The sequence below is a fragment of the Anser brachyrhynchus genome (genome assembly GCF_964034855.1).
Source record: "Anser brachyrhynchus genome assembly, chromosome: 3".
NCBI lineage: Eukaryota > Metazoa > Chordata > Aves > Anseriformes > Anatidae > Anser > Anser brachyrhynchus.
In genome coordinates, this window is record NC_137696.1 from 93,729,525 (window position 1) to 93,748,911 (window position 19,387).

Consider the following 19,387-nt stretch of genomic DNA (forward strand, 5'->3'; position numbering starts at 1 on the left):
GAGGTAATTAAGAAACCAATGCAGGAGCACTTGCACTGAAATATTCATATTTCCACTCAAGGATGCATTGCTTTACTTTTATTCGTTTTTGGAGGGTGAGATAAATGTCTCTAAAAAGTCTCCCAAACATTCCCATATGCCCTTGATATAGACTGATGGTTCCATTAACAAAATCATCATCAGATTGTTCCTCAAAACTCCAGTTTTAAAACATATAGCTGTGTTATTCATCCAGTTTGTGAAAAAAAGAAAATTTAATAAATTGAGTTCCTTCTTTTTTCATGAATAATGCTTATTACATTTTCTTCCAATCTGAGAATCAGATACTGGACTTAAAAGCTTTGCTCTATTGAACAAACCACATACACCATGGTGCTATCACCAGAACTATCAAAACATATTTATGGTGTTCTGTGCTATAAGTGACACTTACGTGACCTACAAAAGATTGTACGGCTTTAAATAAAGTAGGTGGCAGAAGAACTCCCCCTCCTCCCTTGTCATGAAAGGTAAATGACTATTGTTGTACTAGAATAGAAGTGTCTCCAACCCTCATTTTGAAGGCCTGACAGTAGTTGAAAATAATTGAATAAAACTATTTCTTTGTAGAGCTGGATGGTTTAAAAAAAGGGAAGACTTTCCTTCAAAGCAATGCTGTTAAGCCTGGCAGTATAGCTGATTGAACACAGATATGATTTTGAAAGAAATACAGCATAACTGCTGACTTCAGTTGGCTCATGAGATTAGAAACAAATGAAACCATCTGTTGGATGATGGGCTACACCAAAGTAGCTGCTATTGAAAACAAATAACCGAATTGGAACTGGATATAACTATTTCTGCTTAATTACCAATGAGAGAAGACAAAAATACTCAACCTGTTTAGGTAACCTGGGGTGCCACCAAAATACCACCAGGTAACCCAACTAGCATGGTATTGCCAAGAAGTGAATATGATACATCCCTAGAAGTTATAAAGGTCTGGCTCACTTACTTAGAGCGGGGTGAGTGGGAGGGAGAAAAGGTGAGATAGTCTGCAGATTGGAGAGAAAAAAAACCTGCAGAGCTGCAGCCTCCATTACTTGATTATGCATACCCACAGCTGGCTAAGCTGGTTGAGATTTCAGCAGTCTTTGCATTTACCTGCTTTGGTTTCTTTACCAAAAAGCCATGTTGCATTGTAAAGATTGTAAGTGGACCAGCTCTAAGCTAATTCATGAATTTAACATAGGTAGTGCATATACTATGTAAGCGGCTGAGGAGAAGAGGAGGACTAGTGAATCAAGCCAAGCAACCAGAGATAAGTCTCAGCTTAAAGAACAGAAACACAGAATACTAGAACATGTTTCACTTTCCATGACAGAGCTGATGGATCTTAACGTTCCAAGTATTCACCTGGGGTAGTTTTACAATGCTGTTAGATCTTCCCAATATCCTTTGAATGCTTTGCAATTAAAACTTCATCCTACAGCCTTCCAGAGAGGTAAGTCTCTTCCTGTCCGTATTCCTGAGACAAAGTGCTGAGCTAGAATATCAGAATGCTCATCCAAGGTTTATCCCAGACCCATCATGTAAGCCTTTACATGTCAGGAGTTGGTGCTAGACTTTAAAAAGCTGTTGATACTTCAGAGAAAACTAAGAGGAAAAAGCCCATTCTATTTCAAGAGCTCTCATATATTCTAGCGTCCTGACCACCATCTGTATCCCTGAATTGGTTAACAGAAACACATGAAAACGCGGATCTGGCTTTGCGCCTGCTGGATATTTCCCAAATTAAATCAGTCCTCTCCACACTGACATCATGTTCACTATAGCTATTATTTGTGTGATGGTGTCACCTAGAGGCACCATCTCCAGTCACAGCTCCCCTGTGCAGAGCATAAAAATAATAGTCCTAGTCGTAAGGAGTTTAAAATTTAAATAAATAACAAAGCGGACACAGAAGAAAGGAATGCAAGAGTGAACATGGTGGATAAGGTGATACTTTGCAAATCCTGCGTTTACAAGGAACCCATTATAATATCACAAGAAGTAAACAGTGTTTCAAGAAGTATTGACAAGAAGCAGATTATTTCCTTCAATACAAAAAGCGTAGTCACCTCAACATCCTTGTAGATAATAAGAAATAGAAGATTTTAAAACGTAAATACATATATAAAAAGAGATAGAGTGTCCTCAAGAGTTTTCTTTGAAATACTCAAATGCTCTTTAACCACAGAAAGATGTGTCTACTGAGAAAATCATGAGATCTTCATATGCTTGTTTCAGATACATGCATAGACACTTTTACAGCAAGTAGAAAGGAGGCAGCAAAGCAGTCAAAGAAACAACCTGGTTTAATGACTGGCTGACCTAGGAATATGCAATATGACTATTCAGTGTCACCCATTCTCAGCTGATTGAATTTCTAGCAGTGTACGATACATCTAGTGACTGTTCTATGGTCTCTGAGATGATACTTCAGCAGTCTCAACTCAGTTCCTAGTAGATGTTTACTGAACAAGAAGCATCATCCCAGATGCATCCCCCAACCCTTATTTAGGGGAAAGAATAAAATGACATTGTACAGAAAAATCGCCACCTCTTTCAACTCCAGAACGATGTTTCCATTATGTTACATTACTGAAATCATAAAGATATGACACAGGTAAATGAAAGACCACAAAAATACTTGCACAGTAAGATAAAACTGCAGCTGAAGCTAACATTACATAGACATGGATTTTGACTCTTGTCAAAACTGTTCCAAGCTAAGTTTATTAACAGAGATGAACAAAGAATGATTACTTCTATTTCATGATGTTTTTTAACGCTTCAGAAACTTGTTTCTCTTTTTATAAAAGGAGGTATCTACTTCTATATCAAAAGCAAAGCATTCTGTTCATGAAGGGTAAAAGTTATGGGACTGTTCCTGCAGTCTGTTACTAGAACACTGAAGACAGCAGTTCAATTTTCAAGTTTGTCCAGGGTTCTCAGTATAGCTAAGAAGCACTTGCACCAAAGAAGCTTTTGAGTTTTTTCTTTTATTTCACACAAACTCTTCCATATACCTCTAACATGTAGGGAAACGCCGTATTTATGCATGCCAGTAAAAAAATCTCATATGATCTGGCCAGCAACCATTTTGCACAAAGGACCTATTCGTATCCATCAGCTGTCACTAGATTTATTGACTTACAAATTGCTTCTTAGTTTAATTACTAACGTTTTTACAAAGTAATTCTTTTGCTCTCTTAATTGTATGTTTATATCCCACACACTAGTAAATCCATGTAAACATATGGAAAGTTTACCTTATTTTAAGCAACACAGCTGTTGTGTAGACAAAGAGGTACATGAGATGCTCCAACTGAATTACCTACCTTGTGCACACATTCAAGGTCAAATGGTTCATATCATCTTTGTCATCCTTTACATCAACTTTCAAGTCAAAAGCTTCTTGTTTTCGCACAGATCTGAGCTTCTGATCGGCGTATTTTGTGTTGTAAATAACATTGAGCTGTGGATTGAACATAGAGACATTAGAGGACATACGTAAAGCAAATCTATGGGGTTAAGACACTAACGGTAGAACACCAGAGGTGTGATCATATGAGACAGGATACATGACCTTATATCTCACAGTTGGACACATGAGATCCCTAGGGCAATCTCTGACAGATATATTTTCTGAACATTTTGTTATGCAGCCCAAACCAATGCAATTAGCTGGACACATCTAAGTCAGACACAAAGGAGCTCTAGGAACATGAGCAATTTTCTTCCTACTTGCTTTCCGCTGGTTTATAACGTGTGCAGCTACTTCCTAACAGTATGAAATGGGATGAATGAAGGCAAACTTCAGAGGCTGACACCCACTGGGTTAAAAAAAGAAAAGGCTGGAAATAAAAGAGCAAGAGCAAATACATAGCATATGTACAGAATTTGTCTTCAGTTTTCATGTCACAGCATTCATACACTCAAAACAGATGAGAAATAGCACGTCACTCCACACTTGAAATAATGCAGTTTTTATGCACTAAGTATTTTCATCACCTGTTTCATCTGTGGAAAGACAAAGCTACAGTCCTCACTCTGCTTCAAAGACAGAGCTCTCGCCCTTTCTGCTCAACGGTGCCAAGCTCTGTTAAGTGAGCCAAGTAAGAAAGTATGACAGGATGTCTAAGAGAGGACAGTAACAATATAAAATAAGTTCATCTATTAAGCACAGTTTGAAGAGTTTCCATTTCTTGTAGTATAGATTGTGCATAAAATGCTTGAAGCAGTGGTAGAAGACTGGTAAAACCAAAAACTGTTAAAGGTGGCGTGAATAACTGGGGAACAGCCTGATTATCTCAACAACCTATAAAATTACCACTGCCAACAGCCAAAGCAGAAATGCTGGAGCTGAAATTGAAGAACCAATAACTCTCATGTTATCAGCTATGACAGAAAATTATGTATTAAAAAAAAAAAAAAGAAAGAAGAAGAAGAAAACAGGCTGTACTGCCTACAGAATTGAACCTGATGAGGTAAAGAAACAGTTGGAATTATTACTTGCAGTGGTTCTTTAAAACTGCCTTGGTACTACACTGGAAGATGGAAAATGTGACAGCAATTCTTAAAAGAGTACTGGGGGTCTAGAGAACTACAGATTTTAAGTAAACTCAGTATCTGTACCAGAAAACACAGTGGAAATTACATGAGTAAATATGACACTTTTAAGAATACCTGTTGCCATCAGTTACCCTAATTAAGCAAAAAAACATGGACAACAGAGCTCTGCCTAATATAAGGTTCCTGGATATTACACAGGCATGTAGCTTGTTAGGAAGATAACTAATCAAAGATACCAAAACAAAAGAAGATGCCAAGGGATAAAAGGTTGTTAAAAGACATGAACAGAGGGTAGGAATACATGAAAGGAGTGATGTCCTAAAGCAATCTGTGATGGGTGACCACTGTTAAACATCTATAATTGATCTAGAAAACAAGGTGAATGTTGATGTGGTAAAGTTTGCTGATCATGCTAATTCGAGGCAACAACAATAAGAATTACTGCAAAGAGTTGCAGAATAAAAGAATTTTTATGTACATAATAATCGGTTTTGAACCAATTACTACCAGAGCTACTTGTTGATCTGTGAAAATATCATCTCAGTGGTCAGCAGTGATCATAAATATCAAATAAAATGATGAAAAAGAAATAAACAAAGGCTAGGAACATCATAACGATACGCTGTAAAGCCAAGCTGAAGCTTCTGTCCTCCAAGAAAGGTATGGTATAATTTCAAAAGGCACAGAGAAATTTGACCAGGCTGATCAAAGGCAGAAAATAACTTCAATTTAAGAGATGGTAAAATAGATGACAACTCTCGAGCCATAATTTGGAAGGACACAGTTAAGAGTCTACAGAATAGTGACCATCATGGGAAAGATGAACAGGAAACAGTTTTTTCATGCAACGCAAGATTAAATTGTGGAATTCCTTCCCACAGGATGCAGTAAATGTTAAACTGTACAAGAGTTCAAGGGCAAAACAGATAACTTCACCGAAGTCCACTGAGATTTTCTATGCCTAAAGAAACTAGACAGTCAGGTAACATATGTAATTATCTTGTTCTTACACTCCCTCCTAAGCATCCATCTCTGGCTATTGTGGAAAACAAGACACTGGGCTGGACTGAGCTTTGCTCTGACCCAGTACAGTTCCTCTAATACCTGCTCTCCAAATAAATGAACTATTGGGAGCAGATTCAAGAGGAGAAAAAGGTAGCACTTCATGCAATACACCGTTAGCTGTACAACTACTTGCTACAAAAAGCTGTGGTTGTTAAAAACTTAGAAAGATTCAAAAAGTAATGCATTTATGGAAGAAAAATCTATTGAAGAAAAATCTACCAAGCCAGAGATGGCACAAAGAGATGACCTGTGGATTGGGAAGGCCCCATGTCACAGACTGGTGAAGGACAGAAGGGTATACCAGTGAAATATCACTCCACATTTGCCCTGTTCTAGTAGCCTTCATTGGTCACTGTGGGATAAAGAATAATGAACAGTATCAGCTGTCCCAGCATATCTGCTCTAACATACTCATGTTTTATAGCCAAAAAAAAGACACCAGAAATTAAATTTATCTTTGAGAGACATTCTAAGGTGCTTTAGACTGATTAACACCCAACGTGATGTTGATGGTAACTGCAGTATCCCTTTGCTGCGGTACACACAGGACATCGCCTCTGACAGAGGACAAAAGAAAGGTTGGTGACTCAGAACTTCATTGAGATGAATCAGAAAGCTCAACTTTCAAAACCCTAGAATGACAAAATCAAATATAAGAAACTATGAAAATATTTACTATCAAAGATTAGTTGGCATTTATTTGACAGAATTGTGATTTTCAACAATGATGAAAGTTTTCATACAGTTTTCACAGATAAATAATCATTACATGTTCCCTCAGTCATCAAGATGGCAGAGGGAACTTACTTTGTTTTTGTACAAAAACAACCAGAGAATGGCTCAAATAATTCCCCTTGCAAGACCCCAGTATGCACTTTGCTTGGCTAAAGAAAAGGGAATGAAGAGGGCTTCTGGAAAATTATATTCCCTTTAGAACAGTTTCTGGCAGCAAAAGGAAAACTGTCAGTCCAAATTTAAAGGTATGATGAGGGTTGTCCAAGTTATAGGATAGAAACTCAGTGCAAATGGATGAGTTTTAATTTCTCATCTTTGTTTTTGTTACTACGTCCCTCACTCCTTGATATGAAAGTTATGTTCTTTCTTTCAGTCTATGCATATTCCTGTCAACCTGCCCAGCATTCCTGAATTTATCACGCTGTGTGAGTGTAGAGACAATTCTGTACAGACACTCAGAACAGCAGTGGTGTAACAGCGAAGATTTATCTATACAACTGCTCTGCAGAAGAAGACACTACCAAGGAGAAAGCCAGCCTAGAAGCTTGCCAGTTAAAGGCATGCAGAAAATTTGGTAAAAAGACAAGCTGGCAGCACCTCAGCGATTTGTCATCACAGAAACAAAGTTGTTTTAACTTTTGCCAGAAAAAGCTAATGAATGGGAACTTACTGCCAAAGCAGGATGTCTGAAACTACATACTGAACAGGTCAATCAGCTAGTATTTTTTTGGAGTGAGTTATTGCTGTTACGGGCTGACTTTCTTTTCCTGACTTCTCATGACAATGAAGGGAAAATGTTTTTCACAACAGAGTTTAATTAAAGCCTCCTCCTTTATACACTGTTATTTTGGGGATAGAAGGCTATTAAACAGAAACTAGCGTTAAATCAACAAAACAAGCAACTGCATTTCATCTTAACCCCTTTTAAAAAAGGACTGCCAAAGCTAAATGCAGAATTGATCCACTCTTGTCACTCTGCAACCTGGTGAGGGGGCCAAGAAAAGACATTTGAAATCTTCTGCATGAAAGAAATGCTTCTAACAGTATCTGGTCCAAGCAACAGCATTAGGTTTCAAAAAACACTAATCATTTTTATTACTCTAATCAATGTCTCTTTCCCTCTCCTTTTTGTTCAACTAGCTTCATAAATGTGCTTGACAGGGTATGAATTCAACAAAATTGTCTCCAGTTATTTTCCTATCCCTTTTTGACTAGTTAGTTCACAGTGTATCTTCTTTGAATAACATCTAGTCCTTTGCCTAAGCCTAGTAAAAATATGGTGAGTGGAAAAAACAGTCAGTGCTTTTCAGTAACGAGTAACAGGTGATCCTCAGTTTTCTTGTCACTCCCTTCCTCTCCCAAAGATACAGACTATGTCCACCCTCTGCCATGTGAGAACTACTGGTTTAGCTCTCATACATGTGAGTCCAGGTTTATTCTGAAAAAGGATGGATGAGAGGAGTGATGCCAGCCAACAGTTCCTGCCATGGAGCAGAGTGAGAGGTAAGATCCTCTCCAGACTGCTATCTCTATCTGACCAGGAGATCAAGGAGATCTTGCCCACTTTGTCCATATCCATCCTTCTCGAGCCTGCCAGCCCTGCCCTTGATGCTAGTCCTGGATTTCAGTGGCAACCTCCTTCGTCCCAGAAGGCATGGGCCATGCCACATTTTTGAGGCATTTGCCAAGCTCAGAGCACAGTGGCTCCAGACAGTGAAGAGACGTTTCTTCCAAGACTTTCAGCAGAGCACCTAGGGAAGATCACTTCTTTGACTCCTTTCTTTTTAGGACCCTTGCACATACCCTAACCCTACAACCATCTTCTCCTTTCCCTTACAGAGTAAGTGTCTTAGGACATCCCCAGTTTATACTCACATAATGAAGGGATAAGCTAGGAGATTCTGTTGACAACAGGACCACAAAACTATAAGTAAAGTGTCTGCTTTTGCAGTTGCACTTTTAAAAATACATTTTATGAGATCCTGCAGGGTCAAGAGTGAAGGCACTGCCAACTCATATACCCAGACAAAGGGTTTTTTTGTGTTTTTTTTTCTAAGAAACCATTCTGTTGGGAAAGCAGCCTTTTCCATTAATGGACCAACTCTTGTGTTTTCTGATATTTAAATAAATTACTGTTTTGACATGCTACATTTGGCCAGCAAGTCAAATCCCAGAACAGTGAATCTCACCACTGTACTTTGGCGGGCCTGAGACAATGAAACCCAGCTGAAGAAATGCGATCACAATGTCATATGCTATCTGATTTATTAAATGAGACCCAGATCTAGCTTGTGTCTGGGAAAAGGAGAAATCTCATTCAAATGGCATCAGTGTACTTTTTTTTTTTTAGAATACCAGACCTGCCAAAGGAAGCAGAAGGAAAGAATTGGTCCCAGCTAAGAAACGTTTTTGGAGAAACTACTCCAGCATGTTAAGTACAGTATTTTGAATCAAGTCACACTATTTCTGACCCAAAGCTACAAAGCAAAAGAGGCACAGTGACCTGAATGAAGATGGTAACCTGGTGCTGGGTCCTGAATACCAGTTATTTGGGATCATGTTTGCATGCTCATGCAACAAACTAGAAACTTAAACCATGGTGCTATACGCCCTCAAGGAGCCCACTAACCACTGGGTTAACCACCAACTATTGTAGGTGGAAGAGCTCGGCTTGGTCTTTATCAGACATGCTGATTTGGATGTGTAATCCACCTCCTGACAAGAACTTAACTGGAACCAATACTTCCACAAAAGGCACACATTTCAACAAACTAGTATTTTCCAGCAAGAAACAATTCACTGAAAAGCATCTGAAAAGCATTCCTATCTTGGCCTGATGGTCTGAATCTAAACTACCTTCTGAAACTTTTGAACTCTTCTGTACGCATCATTTGCACTTCTGAGAATGAATAAACATCGGTACAGGTTTTTGGTGCTGTGGCTTTTGCAGAACGGTGCAGAATGAAAAAGGTATAGCTCTAGCTGCTGGCCATTGCTGATAGGTAGTCATTGATGGTTTCTTGATGAATGTCTTTTATCCAAAGCATATTTACCAACCATCAGTATGCCTTTTTGTTTTCCAGATGCATGAGAACACTGAAGTGAAAGTTGGACAGGAAAGAACTCAAGATGGAATCTAACCAGGCACAAAACCTTGAGACCATTAAAGGTGACCTATGTTCAGCTTTCCCAGGTATGAATAGAAGGAGTCCAGTAGGAACTCTGCCCAGTTTTGTGACAGACTCAGCAACTATAACTTTATCTGTTTACTTGTAATAGAACAATTCTCTCATGCTCAGAGACTAACATTTGTGCACTATCTGTAGTTTTTTGAAGGTCTTCTCTTTCACCTGTGTGGTTCTAAGCCATCATCACAGATCATACAACGGGGAAAAGAGACCCATTAGTCAGATCAAGTCAGATCCAATACAGCCTTCTTCTCTTATGATATTTCTCATTAGGTTAGGGCAAAATTCGAAGGCAGAATTTCTTCAGAACATAATCTCTGTTATGTGGAAAGAGCAAGCAGCTGAAATGCATAAAACGCCTATTTAGGGTTTGCTAATTTTAAAATACAGTATGTGCTGACCCCAGCTTAATTTGTTTAAATATAAGTAAAGATGTTTGAAGTTATACCACTAAAACACAGCCTTCTGCAGCATTGGCAGAGAGGGGATCCTTATACCTCCTTCTACTCTTTGCCATGTCCTCCTGATGTCCTGCCATTTTGGCTGATGCTAAGCACGTACTGTTGGCAGTTTGCAGGATCCTTAGATTCTTTTATACTATTTCAGAGCAGCATAAAAATTGCTGGCAAACCTGGATATAATACCTTTTTTTATTTTTAGCTTTTCCACTATTGTTGTATTCTACTTCAATAACATCAAAATAATTCTAATAGCTAATAGTATACTTATGCTGTCTACTGAACTGTGCTTTGCCATGGTTTACCACAGGCTGCCTCGTCCATGGGCCTTTTTTACTGTGGCCTTTGTGACTGCCAAAGTACCACTGCACTTCTGCAGGAAGACGGAGTCATTTTGATATGACTCTGATCCACAAAGTGCTCCAAAACTGTCAGTCATCCAACAGCACTTAAAAGGACCTGCCATTCAACATACACTATCACATGAATACGCACATTCACATAATATTAGGTTCACAGTATTTTTCAAGTAGTAAAGTGCTTTGGTATTGGTTTAAGACATTTCAGATGATTGTTCTTACTGATATGTTTAATAAGGCTTCCAAAATAGATGGAAGATCTCTTCTTTTTAGAGAGCATATCTTTAGATAAAATAACTGTATTGCGTACCTGACAGACAGCAAACCCGCTTCCCTCCGCTGAAACTGTAACTGTCATTGGTTGCACAGGGGGAATCTAAAAGAAAGACAGATGAGCAAAACAGTATTTTCAGGACACTTTCAGGCAGCAGGCTTTACAAAGGCATTCCTCACTTTCTACAGTACCTCCTTGGTCTGAAGCAGGAAGCGGTTTTGAGTACCAATTGAAAATATTTCTGGAGTTTTCAAAGAAGGCGCTGTCACTGTTACATCCATTTCTGTTTTGTGTGCAGTGGTGAGAGCTGCAAATAGACTCAGGGCTTGCAGAGCCACTACAGTGTCCTGTTGAGAGAAATAAATATTTCTGTGTTAAACAGAGCTCTGCATGGTGAACTGTATGGGCCATGCCTGTGAGAGTTCACGCTTTCTGTATTGCCCCTTTTGTTGACTATGCTGGGGTCTTCATACACCTACATCCACATCCCCATTGGGATTCCACTAGTGTGAAGGATCCCAGTGCAGAAGAGGGACAACAACACAGGGCAGTGATTAGATACCGTGACTTGCAATGGAGAATGTGGTGAGAGCCAGTGAAGGGAGCTCTGTGCAAGCTATATGGAAGACCCAACTCCCTGTTAGATGTAACAGTCGGAATCTCACGCCATCCAGACACTGAGGAGAAAGCCAATGAAGGAAGTAATGATTCTGCTGTTTTAAAGATGTATGCAATGATGAAGCATTAAATATCCAGCACTTCGCAGCAATTTTTCAGGGTACCTTGATGACTGAAGCAAAAGCTATACATATGAAAAACTACCAATATTTATTTTAAAAAGGAGAATATGTTTATAAACCTATATATGTATATATAATTCTCTTTTATTTATCTTTATGTATGATTGCAGTCTTAACTCTCCAGGTTTTGAACACAAGAGTCAGTTTTTAAGCAATTGGTTCAGCATGGCTTAGTGGATGAGAATTTTAACATCATGGTATTTAACATGATATTTTCTGAAGAAAAAAATACAAAAATCAGCTATGCATTTCTAATGCTTCTCTGAGATTTTTGCAGCTTGTGTACTTTCATACTGGACTGAATGAAGTTACAGCAACCTATCAGATTTACATATCTGATCAATCTCATAGATCTTAGGAGCTGTAAGATCTTGTTGGAGAATCCCATTTTAAACATCTGAAAGTAGCAATATGCCTACCCCTACCTAAGTTGTGGAGATCAAAGAATACCTTGAAGTTCCCTTTCCAAGTCCTTATAATTATATTTGTCACATTTACATTTCTTTCCTTTAATTCAGTTAGCGTTCAAGATGTTGACATAAAATTCGTAACATAAAAGTTAGGAAATATGGTCTCAGGCCAGGCGCACAGGACCCTCTTGCACAACAACATAAGGCTTTACAAAATTTGCTCATATCTGCATTCACATATATGTTTGTTTTCACATATATATTTGTTGTATGGATTGTATTCCTGTATATACATGAAATATACATAATTTCATGTCCCAACATTGAAAGCATTATAAAGCAAAATATCTCGATGGCAAATTCATGGTACGCTATACCGGGTAAACAAATTACAGTGTGTTATGATACCCTAACTTACAATGTATCACACATGCAATTGATTACTTTCTTCCTTATTGTTTAACAATATATTAAGTTTCTAATATAATAAACCTATGCAAGAAAACACTCCAAACATTTTTTAAAACAATCTTAGAAGTTATAAAAAAAAAAAGTATGGGGTCATTTCCATAAATTAAATAAGGCATCCACAGAGACATTTGGAGTAATTTTGAAATCAAAATAGTTTAGATTATAGAAAAACAAAATAATTAAATTCATTTTTTAATTTCACCCTCAGGGGCAAATGATACACTGCTAGAGTTTCAAACTTTCAAGTAAAAACAATTTCTGGAGAATTAAAAGAAAGCTTTTCCAACAATTCAGTGTTTCAATCAGTCTCTTCAAATAATAAGCAACAATTAACACATTAGGAAAATACTAGAACCTCAGGGGAGCCAGGCTGGTTCCTAAATTACATTTTATTTAATAGAACTATTTTCTTTCAGATTAATACTGACATATGAAAATAAGGAAGAATAGCCTGTACAGAATGGTACCAAGCAGTATGATGATGTGTGACATTTTATTGTGACCAGCATTTGTAGTTAATTTAAAAGCAAGTTTAAAGTAATGCGATCCAAAGTAATATAAATTTTCTGGATGCCAGCACAGCTTACAAGATGTGGTTTCAATAACATAGAAACCTCCCGGAGATAACAAAGATCTTCCAAATTTCATGGCCCATCAAAATTCTGTGTAATAATGAGGACACAGCATATTATGAAGTTCGGACCAACTGCCAACAAAGGCACTAGGTTAGGCTGTTCCTCTAAAACCTATTCCCCTTTCTTATCTTAGCTAATAGCCTTTCAGGAGTTTGTAGACCCACATATGGAAAGAATAGAAAGATGTTTCTCTCCTTGGAAGAAACATAAGCACAGATATTTATCACACTTGCTTGGAAAGTCTGATCAACTCTTTTTCCACAGGCATCACTTCTACTTAACTTAACATCTTTGGGTTTTAGTATTTTAAACAATCAAGGTGACCCTTTAATTCTGTTGTGTTTTTTTATTATTATACTTGCCAAATTACTAAAGTTGGTAGTCTAGGTTTAAGATGCCAATCCTGCAAAGAATGCAAATATGCATGTAACCAAGGCTGTTACAGCAAAACAAAACTCAGTAATCACTATTAAAAAAAAAAAAAAAAAGAAAAGGTATAGTTTGTAAGATATTACCTGAGTAGATGAAAATCCTCCCAGGTGATTTCTTTGCTGACTTAACCACTTCATAACAGGGATCCCCTCTTCTAACCTGTCTTGATGAAAGTGTGACAGCAGAGCATATGCTGCAAGTTCAATATCAATGGACCGTGGCTGCCATGAATCAGACATTTCAGAAGCTGGTGTTATCCAGAAACGAAATTCCCCTGAAAAATAAACCAAAATAACCTCAGATTCACATTCTGAAGTCTTTGGACTTCTGGGAAAGACTTATTTAAGATTTAACTTCTGCTAATGTACTGGATTTCTTTAAAATTAAGTGAATTTAAAATTAAGTGAATTAACTGAATTGCATGTCCAGTAAAGGATTAATTTAAGCACTTCCTCAGGAGCTGCTGAATATAGGTCCAAGGAAAGCTGGAGTCCAAATAGTCACTCCCATTGATTTCAGTGAACTTTACATTGACCCTTCCTATCGTCAGCCTGAAGTAAATGAGCCCTTGTAGAAAAGCCACCTCGTTGCTGGGGTACTCACTAGAGAAGGAACTTCAAACATCATGGCTGCCCACTAGGACTCGTCCTTGAGTGAAGCGCAAATCTCCCCTTCCCAAAAGTGACTGACTGAAAAGCCTAATGCAGTAAAGATGGAAGGACACTCTAGAGGCTCAGTTTCTAGTCTAGAACATGAATTCCTTCAGGTTTTTCAAGAGGACAATTACTATTCTTAACCCAAAACTTCGATATCTTATGCTCCATATAGTCTGTTCTTCCATCGAAACAGGAAACAAAACTCAGTGATGCTGAACTCAGAAGAGGCTAAACATGATGAGATGGCTGGTCACTACAGAAAGTGCAATACACCTCTGTACCAGCTCACAGTAAATCCAATCCTTCATCTCTTCATTGCAATACTGATTTCAGCTAACCACCCACACTGATCTTACAACTGACAAGTAATGTTCTTTGACAGCATCACTGTACTCTCATCAAGGCTGCTGTACTTAAAACTGGAAGGCCTAACTTTGCTGTGAATTGCAATCCATTTATGGACACTTTTCATTAAAGCTTTCTAGAAGTTCCTAGCCTGTTATATATGCCAAGCTCAAAACACATCTGAATTCAGAAGATCCTCTTTATTTATTTATACAGCTGTAAATATATGACAGATATTTTTCAAATTGAAGAACATCCATCTATACAAATGTTGAGGACTACTGTGCAATACCTTGGTGTTCTGCTCTCTCATTCAGTATACTCAGGGCTTCCTTGGCTTTTGTACTTTTGGCCCATGACAATGCATATGTCACAAGTGCCAAAGTATAATTATCCGAAATGCCTTCTTGTAATTTATCTTCTAGATAGTTTGTAGCACTCTTGATAACATACGCATGCTGAAAATGAAGATCACATTGAAGAATATACAATGAATAAAATACATATTATTACAATATAAAAGGAAAACTTGTACAGGAATAGAAACATTACTATCTTCAAACAACCAGGTACTGAAAATCTCTTTCACAGTCACAGACATGAACCTCAGAGGCAAACCTTTCGAACTGGTACTTTTATGAACATGAGTAATCTCAATTAAATCAACTGAATGACTTAACATCTCTAAGGATAGTTCCCCCTGTAAATTGCTTTTTAAATTCTTGGACTGAAGACATGACAATATTCTTGCTAAAAGTAATTGTCTTTAGATTTTGCAAAGTACACAAAATTGGATGGCCTCACGGCACAACTTCATATTGTCTTAAGAAGTAAACCAAAGTACAGGCAAGTTTTACCAAATCATGTTAAGTTTTGTCTCTATTGAGATGTTCCTCTATTTCTTTACACTACCAGGTGTTTGCCAGGTAGTATGACAGTTTATGAAGTATTCCAGTAACTACAAATTCCATTTATGAATTCCAATACCTGTTTATCTGGGAACCCTAGGAGGGATGAAATGATGTACGCTGTGAGAGTGACTGGATTATTGGTGCCTCCTCGGAGGTCACTGTGTAACACTTTGCCAGGCTCCTGAAATTCTCCATTTAATTTCTGATGCCGGACAATCCATTTAGCTGTATCCATGAGTACATCTTGGTCAATATCTATGAATGGACGAGCTTGAAGGAAACATCTTAATACAAATGCTGATAACCTTGGGGAAAAGGTTAATTAAATAGGACAAAATTAGCAACATCTTACAGCTTCTGCTTAACACGATGTAAGAATATAGTGACGTATAAGGTATTCTACACACACCTTTAAGCATGGAGGAAAATACATGCTTCAACCAGACAAGAAAGTAGACTAAGTTTAATCCACAAAAAATGAAGCTATTTCCTTGTTCCTAAAGATAATCCCTTTTGCAGCTGTTATGTTTCAAAAATAAGTACAGACTATAGGCTCCAAGACTTTGTTTATCTTTGTTTATCCAAGTCTCTTCCAGCATTTGTTTAACTTTATTCAAATGTTGCCCTCCTGCCTTCTGTTGCAAGACTTAAGTGGCAAAAGCATAGTTAACAGTAATGCAGTTATAAGTGTGATGGTAGTTATCACAATTATCCCTGCAATGACATCATCGAAACAACCCTTGTTTAATTCATCAATAATCTGAAGTTCTGCTTTGACTCCTTTCTTTGCTAAATGTTTATTCATGTAACCTGTCACCGCACCATATAAGTACCAGGGTTGCCAATGCAGATAAATTATCTTCATTTTGCAGTCCATCAGTACCTAGTCTAAGGCAAATCCCAGCGAAGTCAACGAAAGATGCTCACTGACTCCAGAATGAGGGACTGGATCAGTGACAGAGTAATTGGAACGGTTCTATTTGAAGTTGGCTGAAGCACGTAAGTACATTTAAACTAACCAAATGTGGATTAGCTAAACAAAGTGCTGGAACTTGTCTCTATCTGTTTATCTAGCTAGCTTCCACTGCTATGCTTACTATGTGTGTTTCTTAAGGTGAAATTCAGCACTGAAGAGGATTTTACAGTCTCAAAAAAGGAGGTGCATTAAGATGCAAGTGGGACAATTTTTTATTATTTTTTTTTCCATCAGTAGCTCTGTTCACCCCACAGGGAATGCCTCACAGAGTCCTCAGCCTCCAGTACAGAGAAAACTAAAAATCTATTTGAAGCAATGAAGATGACAGAGCCCTAAATGGTTTCAGTCAACTGCAAGAATAACCTATGTCATTATTGTCATTCGTCCTTCAAGGAAAGCAACAGAAAAAACTTTCAGACCAAGCTCTGTGTTCTCTATGGAGTCACCTTTGCATATACAACACCTAAAGCAGTCCCACTTTCTTACATCTTTATACATTACTAGAGGACTAACAGTGAGTCTATGACGCTCTTGCCTGCTGGGGAAGAATCTCCTAGGTACTGGTTCTTAAGCAGGCAGAATCAGCCTGCTCTGATGTTCAAAAACCTTACAGCAATTAGACAGATTAGGCAGATTAGTAAATCAGACATCCTCAGAATTTGCTTCTGGCTGCTGAAGACATCTAATGCCAATCAAGTTGTATCTAGACCAGTGAACCCCGCTACTTTCCAAACCAGGGTTGCTGAATGCAAATGCTGCATGGGCATGGACCTTGCAGTGCATTAACTCCTGAACCAGGTGCAGGAATAACCGAAAAGTTGTTAAGAGGGTGTCAGGGTCTGGAAGGCTGACAGGGACTATGCTAATAATTAAATGGTAACGGGAATTACATTCCTGGGTACAGGAATATGCCTGGGCACTTTCTTAACATACTAGTAAATATGTCGCACTAGAGAATAAAACTGGAGTGTGTTTCAACCACTTAACAGCTCTGGATTGCAGAAAGCCTGCAGTGGTGATTTAAACATCCAATCACCATTCTGCTTTTGCACAGTTAACCACATTTCACTCTTTGTTGTAGCAAGAAGCCAAGCCCTGAGTAGCCTTAATTCACTTTTTTTCCCAAGCAGTTTTAAGTTTTCTCCTTGCTGGTAAGCTATCCTCTTCAACAGAACATCTCAAAGCATTTCATTCAGCTATTCCCATGGCTAAAATAATTCATCGTTTGTCTTTTGCAAAATTAAAAAGCCTTGCCCTAATAATGGCCTTGACAGCATGCTATTCAGTGAAATGACCTTAGAGTTGGCCTAAACACCTAATGAAAACCAGGCAGAAGGCTAATACAGCTGGAAACTTTTACCAGCCTCACAAAAAAATTTAGTCTTAGGGAAAATATCTCAAATACTCAAATTCCAAAGTGAATCTGGCAGAACTACTTACCATGTGCTCCCAGAGGGATCTTCATTTCCAAAGGCACTAAAAGAGCCATCTTCCCTCTGGAAAAGCAGCTCTCTTTGGTAACCTGCAGTGAAAGAGCAGAGACAGGTATTGAACACATGGGTTCCTGTACAAACCTCCTGCTCACATGAAGCAAGGCATTTTCTAAGGCTGTGAAGAGCAGAGCTTGAATAAATATTCCATAAAATATCTCCCAAATACACAGAAACACACAGAACAGTGCAGAAGACTACAAGAAAGTGGGTCACAGTAACACGAAGGATCTACCTACAAAAACAGACCTAGATGGCTCTCATTACCACTGATCTGCCACCCAGACAGGACAGTGCAGGGTAGAGACCCGTTCCCACGTAACTCAGTGGCTCCAGCAGGACAGCAGTGAGCACAGCCCAGAGCGGCGCCTATAGAGCTCAGCTCACTGAAGTGCTGAAGCACTGAAATCATGCACCTAAAGAGATGTTCTTTTTTCCCCAGCAAAATAGAGAAGCAAAAATTAAGTATTTTCCAACTGGAAAGGCATGGGCACAGCTACAAATGCTGCTGAAAAACAGACCCTTTCAGTAACTTGCTTTGGCCAAATCTATCAAAGAAGCATACTGGAAGAGGCTGTTCTGAAAAAGAGTGAAACATCTCAGCAGTAACCAAAAGGGCTTCCTGGAAGGAACCTGGTTAAGCAGCATTCAAATATTCCTCAGTATCCAGACCAAGTGTAGCTTTCTCCTGGCTGTTGAACATCTATAGTAGAAGGGCCACAAAGGTTTACTAGGTGCTCATGACCAGCAGCAGTGTCCTTACTCAACAGCTGACTTCAGTGCAGAACCAGCATTTGTTAATGTTCCAAAGAAAGAGTCCCTAAAATATGCTACTCACTGTAGTCTCTGATTCGTAAAACCTTCCTTACCCTACATTTTGCTTGCCATTTGTGAATTGAGAACAACCATATCTATTAATAGTGTTTCACGAGACACCTTTTTGTCTCCCTCCCACCCTCTTTTTATTTCATGGCTGCACTATTTCAGTTATTATAATTAAGACACAATATTCGTTAGTCTAACATCTGACATTCATATAGACAGAATACCAAACCAGTCAGACAGAAGGAAAAGCCTCAAGCAAGGTTTTATAAAGGCATTTGCATCATTAAGTCCTACAGAAAGGAAGGAGAGCAAATACTGGTTATCTTTACAAACAGGCCCCATAAGACCCATCCAACTAAAACCATTACCTACAACATTTTCCTTGTTTTTATTGACAAAAGGATTTATCACTTGCTTACATACTACCCTGAATACAGACATTGTGTGAACCACAGCCGTAATTACTGAGGAACAAATGCCCTGGTCCCTCAATCTTTGTTATGACATAAGATGAACTCCTACCCAGGGTCTCTCTATAACAGCAGAAATATAAATATATGAGCCTAAACTGCTACATTATACCAGTATGGCTTTCCCTATAAACTATTACCCCAGTGGTATCAAGTTTAGTTTTTGTCTCCTTAGAAGTGCTTATCATTACAACTTCCCACTTAAACATTTTTTAAATGTATTTAGCACAACAACAGTGGTTAATTACATCATTAAAACGGGTGAATCCTTCCCAGGCAGACGAATCTGTC

At 38.3% G+C, this 19,387-nt stretch overlaps 1 protein-coding gene across 1 annotated transcript in view; it reads right to left on the minus strand.

The window, feature by feature from the left end:
• The window catches only part of CD109 (CD109 molecule), an 82,408-nt gene that overhangs the window by 9,032 nt on the left and 53,989 nt on the right, over positions 1-19,387 (minus strand). Inside the window, exons 24-30 of the mRNA XM_080585968.1 lie at positions 17,752-17,833; positions 15,412-15,640; positions 14,717-14,882; positions 13,507-13,697; positions 10,867-11,022; positions 10,712-10,777; positions 3,363-3,499 (exon numbers count right to left, since the gene is read on the minus strand). Coding sequence (XP_080442094.1) covers positions 3,363-3,499; positions 10,712-10,777; positions 10,867-11,022; positions 13,507-13,697; positions 14,717-14,882; positions 15,412-15,640; positions 17,752-17,833 — 1,027 coding nt within the window. The remainder of the gene's footprint in view (positions 1-3,362; positions 3,500-10,711; positions 10,778-10,866; positions 11,023-13,506; positions 13,698-14,716; positions 14,883-15,411; positions 15,641-17,751; positions 17,834-19,387) is intronic.